Genomic DNA, 6,345 nt, shown 5'->3' with positions numbered 1-6,345 from the left:
AGGCCCTCGTGGTTCGTACGGCCGTGCCCGGGGCATTCCGGGTTACGGGATGCCGGCTTCGCCTCATCCGGCGAGCATCTCGCCGTGTTTCCGGGGACAGCCGAGGAGTTGGTTCCTACGGTATTGCAGGCTTGTGGAAAACCGTGAGGCAGAACGTGCTGACCACCTCTTCCTTAACTCGGATTTGCTCGTCTTAGATTTTATTTTTCTCTCTAAACGCATCGCACGTATTTTCAAATCGCAGCAAATTCTTGCCAACGGTACTTCTAGAAGCAGCATCGGTACTTGTTGCGCGCCATCGTCGCCGTGTGCCTTTATGAAACGTTTTACTCTTTTAATTTAGATTACGTGGATAAGCCTTTGGAAAAACCTCTAAAGCTGGTCCTTAAAGTTGGAGGAAGCGAAGTGACTGAACTCTCTGGGTCAGGGCATGATTCCAGTTACTATGATGACAGATCAGATCATGAGCGAGAACGACATAAAGAAAAGAAGAAAAAAAAGAAAAAGAAGTCTGAGAAGGAAAAAGAAAAGCATCTAGACGATGAGGAAAGAAGAAAAAGAAAGGTAAGCTGTGATTTTTAGCATTCAGACACACCAGTCGTCTTCGTGCTTCCTTATCAGATCTAAAATCTAGCTCAGAGTACCAAAACATTTAAAAAAAACCGATTATTTTTTGTAATTACTGTTGCAAGACATTTACTGTTTGGAGACAGCACTTCACAAATGTAGAAAACCACTCTGTGTGTTCATGTATTTGTCTCTTCTTTTAAAAGAGATCCCTGTGATGATTTTTTTGAACAAAGTGAAAACTTGTTTCTTGTGACTGCTTGTTTTTATTATCCATTTCCTTTGTCTGTAGGTCTGAACACTTAAGGTTTTTCGTTGGGTGTTTTGTATTTCAGCCAGATCAGAAAGAGGTTTTGTTACCCTTTGAAGAGGGTATTTTCAGCTTTTCAAATTAATCTAGATTGTGTTTCTGTTCCTGAGATAGGCCAAATTATTGGACATTGAAATTGACCTGTTTACTCAAAACAGCTTTCTGAAATCTGAGCTGTGGTACAGTAGTCTTGTTGGCTCTTGTTTAGAATAACCTGCGTGCTAGGTTTTGTTAGTAGGAAATGGTGTGCTCACCTCAGTTGTGCTGAACCTTTAGGAGTGAGATGGAAATCAGCAAGGAGTTGGTGGTACAGTTGCCCGTACAATTTCATTTTAGTATTTCTTTTGTGCCTTCATGATTCCTTGACCTCTCTGCTTTTTTAATTCTCTTTCTGTCATGTAGTTTTACACTTCTCATACGATAGAATTGAAAGCGGGGAGGTTTAGATTAGATATCAGGAAGAAGTTTTCCCCGGAGAGGGTGGTGAGGCACTGGCACAGGTTGCCCAGGGAAGCTGTGGATGCCCCATCCCTGGAAGTGTGCAAGGGCAGGCTGAATGAGGGTTGGAGCAACCTGGTCTAGTGGAAGGGGTCCCTGCCCATGGCAGGGGGGTTGGGACTAGATGGGCTTTAAGGGCCCTTCCAACCCAAACCGTTCTGTGGTTCTATGATAGTTTTTGGGTACTACTTTATGTGTGTGTGTATGGCTAACATCTGTGATTTTGAATTGATTTCTTTTTTAGGCTTATATTATTTGAAAGTGATATGTCTTGTAGGATCATTCAGGAGCCCTTGAATCCAGGGCAGATAGTGGAAAATTTTCTGTGTGTAAATGTTTTCAAATGTTTCACTGAAGAGCATGGCGAGAACTTGAAAAGTAGCGAAAAAACTGTCTTTAATACAAGATTTTGCTGTGACATCAAGTCAAGTTACTTGTTTTGCCTTTGCTAAACTGTGGGGGAGTTTTGTTTGGATTTTTTTATTAATGCATGCAGAAGAAGCTAATGGATAGATAAGTAACAAAACTGTAGTCTGACCAAGATTAACACAAGTATGCTTTTCTGGGCGAATGTGAAAAATGACTGTAAGATTGTCAGGACGATTCAGGCATGCCTTTGCTTGGAAGCTCAGGAAGAGATCTGTAATTGCTGGAATGGTTACAGACTATTTCTTAGGTTCTTTTGTAGGCTTCCTAAATTATCACATACTTTATTGATTCTTGTTTAATGCACCAAACAGCAAAAACACATTGATCAAGGCAGAGCTGCAGACTGATCTTTATGGAATCGTAATTTAATGTCCTTTACTCTTTGGTATAGCTTATTATCATGCAATTTTACATATAAATGGCTTCGTAGTTTAACGTTCTTTTTAGTAAAAGTAGAGAAACTTATGAGCATAGAATCTTGTAGATTGGAAAAGACCTTTAAGGTCTTCAAGTCCAACCATTAACCTAACACTGCCAAGTCTACCACTAAACCATGTCCCTAAGCACCCTGTCCACACTTCTTTTAAATCCCTCCAGGGATGGTGACTCCACCACTTCCCTGAGGAGCCCATTCCAATGCCTGACAACCCTTTTGATGTAGAAACTTTTCCCAATACCCAATCTTAACCTTCCCTGGTGCAACTTGAGGCCATTTCTTCTTGTCCTATCACTTTTCACTTGGGAGAAGAGACCAACACCCACCTCTCTGCAGGTAGCTGTAGCGATCAATTGAGATCTCCCCTGAGCCTCCTCTTCTCCAGGCTAAACAACAGTTCCGTCAGCTGCTCCTTATAAGACTTGCTTTCTAGACCCTTCCCCAGCTTCGCTGCCCTTCTCTGGACAAGCTCCAGCAGCTCAATGTCTTTCTTGTAGTGAGGGGCCCAAAACTGAACGCAGTTCATCACGCGTGATAGAACAATACTATGTTAAATACAAAGAAGCAAAAGGTGAACAGTATCAGTCTTAATCAGAGAAGAAAATTGAAAAAGCGATATTGAAAATATATGCACTGTTGTTCAAAACATAGTATGGCTCAGGTGTAGATAGAGTATTCAAAATGAAAAATCACTGTCCCTTACCTTTTGGTATGTGAGATTGCACATTCCAAGTATGTTCTTCTAAAATCTGTCTTCGTCCTGCTGTGCTAGGAGGAGAAAAAGAGGAAAAGGGAGAAAGAACAGTGTGACACTGAAGGAGAAACTGATGACTTCGATCCTGGGAAGAAAGTGGAGGTTGAGCCTCCTCCAGATCGTCCTGTCAGAGCATGTAGAACTCAGCCAGGTGAGCAGTGTGAAAAATTAAATCACCTTGAGTGGTTTTAAAAGCGTGTACAACAAAGCTTTTGTCAAATGTCCCAAAATGTAAAATTTCCACGAGGATTTCCTGAAATGTAGAGGCGTTATTTTTTCCAACATTCAGAACATTCTGCTGTCTGAAAAAACGGAAGTTCCTCTTGATGCCTTGGGTTTCAGTAGGTTTGTTTTCATGTGGCTGAACTTGCCAAGGACATCTGTCTCTGGGTCCTGTTACTTGTCAGAATGAAGCTAGTATAAAAGTGTTATTGTGCCTAATTCTTTATCCTCAGGGTTTGCTCAATATTTACAGAATATGGTCAGAATGTCTGGAACTGGTTTTGCGAGTTCAAGGGAAAAAAATCTTGTGGAGACTGCTTAGCTGTTGTTATAGCCTGTGTGGAGTTTTAATTGTAATATCTCAATTTTCGTCAAAAGAGTGGCAGTAAGTTGTGATAGGGTGTCTTTTGAAAACCATAGTCCCCCCAGTTTTCATTTACCAATCTTTTGTTCTGGCTGGTGTTGAGAATTCATCAGTCGTGTGTGGCAACTTCTGAATGTTTAATCCTCTCCCGTCAGATTTTGCTATGCTTTCTGTACCTGCAGCCATCGTGGAGAGTTAAAACTCAGCATAATCCAGTGGAACATTTTACTTTAAAGAATTTTCAACTACATCATGATCTCAATATGCATATGCCTGGAAATGGAACTTAGTAGCAAAAAGCTGGGTCTTTTGGGAATGTTACGAGTTCTTAGGAATGTTACGAGTCTTGTTGAAACACTGCCTGTTGACTGGCCAAGTAATTTATTGAGGAGTTTTCTCATTGTGACTACACATTTAAGTTGAGGAGTGGTGTCCATCAACTTGTCAAGGTGACCCAGTAGGGGTAACTGAAATTTTCTCGTCAAAGCTGTATGTCTCTGTGTAGTCTGGAGCCTTGAAAAACTGACAAGCTGAAAACTGGTGTCTGTATTGACAAGACTTCTATTTTCATCTGCTTGGAAAACGTCGTTGGAAAGCACATAAATTATCTTGCCTGTTTTGGTCAGGAAGGGAAATGTCTCTCCATTATCATGGCGAAGAGTCAGAGTTTTACTCCAGATTTCAGCATGCTGCTGCTTTAGTTTTTCAAACCACATTAAAGCCAGTCTCTCTGAAGTATGTGCATGGAACAGGTAATTAATGGGTAGTGTTTATTGTTTGGTCTGTACAGGAAGCGAAAGCATAATCAGTACCTCTCTTGCCAGCAAATCTGTATCTATTTGTTACTCTTCTTTTTGATTGAAAAGGGTCAGAATAGCTAATTGCATGGATGTTATGGTGAAGAAACCATTAAAATGGCATGGATAACATGTTATAAGAATGTGGATTTCCCAACTGCAGTATTTGAGCAATGACGATTCACTTTTCTTTTCCTATAAAAATACATAACACCTTACTTTCATTTTATTAATAGACTTTCTTACAACTGCTAGAATTAGCATTACATCTGATTTAATGTCTACTAGTTTTTAATGTGACTAAAACTCAGTAAGTAGTTCAGAAGAAGAAATAGTTACTGTATGCTTAGAAATCTGATGTGCTTCTGGTCTGAAATCCATGTCTTGTTGACCTTCAGATCAGTACAAGCTGTTAAGGTTTTCTGTCTGGTATTTATATTTCTCAATAAATAAGTATACCTGCATTCTCTCATCGCACTTACCTGTGTTTCTGTCTCAAACTGCAGCTGAAAATGAAAGCACGCCGATCCAGCAATTACTAGAACACTTCCTTCGCCAGCTTCAGAGGTATGAAGCATATTGCATCACAGCTCTGTCAACAGTGTCTGGTGCATATTTACACGTGTTACGTCACAGCTTCTTCTCCTGGTTGTCTGTTGGAAAATAGTGCCTAAAGACTGGCTGTGATATGTCGGTAATCTTTGCACACATGTCAGACCTGAGAGATTTTAAAGATTAGGTGGGGAAAATTATTAGCAACGACGCAATTCTAGCCTTTGGTGGGGAAGTGTTTTGGGCAGGGGATATGCTGCCGTTATAAAGTCGTTAAATATTAACAACTTAGTTTAGAAATTTAAAAAAACAGTTACGAATTTTGATAGTTTAGAAGATGGAACTGTTGTCATGAAATTTTGGTTTATTCTATGTTCTCTTGTCAGACACAAAGAAAGTTCATACCTGCTTACTAGATAACCCTCTTAATTGGGAGAGGCTTTTTATTGTTTTCCATAATGTGTTAACTCTGTACCTCATGTTTAACAAACACACAGACAGAAAAACCACAGAACCAACAAACCAAATATTTGATTTTCCTTTTTTATTACATAGCAATAAGCTGAATTTGGATAAAGACTGTAGTTACTTTTAGAGGGCCTCGTGAACAAGAATTGAAAAGGTTATTACTCAGTGAAGCTCAAAGACCCATTTAGAGTGGGAATAGAGACAGAAAGCATACAAGAAATAATTAATTCGAGAGCTAGCTAAATCTCTTTCAAAAAGTCTCCGTATGTGTAATCGAAATTCTCTCCTGTATCAGGAAATTTTTCAAATATGCTTCTGTTTTATGAGAGTGCTTTTAGTGTTTTTCCTTTTTAAGTAGTACTGTTCTTTTTATACTGTTAATGTGGCATAAAAACAATGATCATTTGGCTTGCTGATAGAAATCTAAATGCACTTTTTCTGTTTTTAGGAAAGATCCTCATGGGTTTTTTGCTTTTCCGGTCACGGATGCCATTGCTCCTGGATATTCCATGATAATAAAGCACCCCATGGATTTTGGTACGATGAAGGAAAAAATTGCAGCAAATGAATACAAGTCAGTCACTGAATTCAAGGTGAATTAATAGAGAATTAGTTTCTTACTAGGGTTCTGAAATACTGTAGTATTCAGAGCTGTTGTATATTCTCTGTGGTTGAATGGGTTTCTTTATTTTTCGCTGTGGAAGCTCAGTGTTTATGAGATTCTACTACAAATTACCGTGGAAACCAAGAATGTGCTGTAAAGCTCTGTGGAATTCATGCTGCTAGATGTAAACGTGAGTAAGGCTATCACAGAGCCTTAAGCAGTTGAAGAACCTGGAGCTCCTTTTTTTTTAATTTTTTTTTTTTAATCTAGACCTGGTTAGGTTGATTAAAAGGCAATTTTGACATTTCCACAAGAAAACTGCATATACTGGAGCGTTTTATGTT

General features: G+C 39.4%; 1 protein-coding gene across 1 annotated transcript; it reads left to right on the top strand.

Moving 5' to 3' along the window:
* Positions 1–49: 49 nt before the first annotated feature.
* Positions 50–5,990, top strand: LOC104505424 (bromodomain-containing protein 9-like; the record flags this gene model as incomplete). The annotated part of the gene is made up of 5 exons (XM_010158860.1): positions 50–260; positions 344–564; positions 3,013–3,145; positions 4,884–4,944; positions 5,846–5,990. Coding segments are annotated over exons 1-5 (771 nt in total), but the record flags the coding sequence as incomplete, so codon positions are not given.
* Between the last annotated feature and the right edge of the window lie 355 nt (positions 5,991–6,345).

This window comes from Eurypyga helias, unplaced genomic scaffold (assembly GCF_000690775.1).
Source record: "Eurypyga helias isolate BGI_N326 unplaced genomic scaffold, ASM69077v1 scaffold17789, whole genome shotgun sequence".
NCBI classification, from domain to species: domain Eukaryota; kingdom Metazoa; phylum Chordata; class Aves; order Eurypygiformes; family Eurypygidae; genus Eurypyga; species Eurypyga helias.
This window is presented reverse-complemented; position numbering and strand designations above follow the sequence as displayed.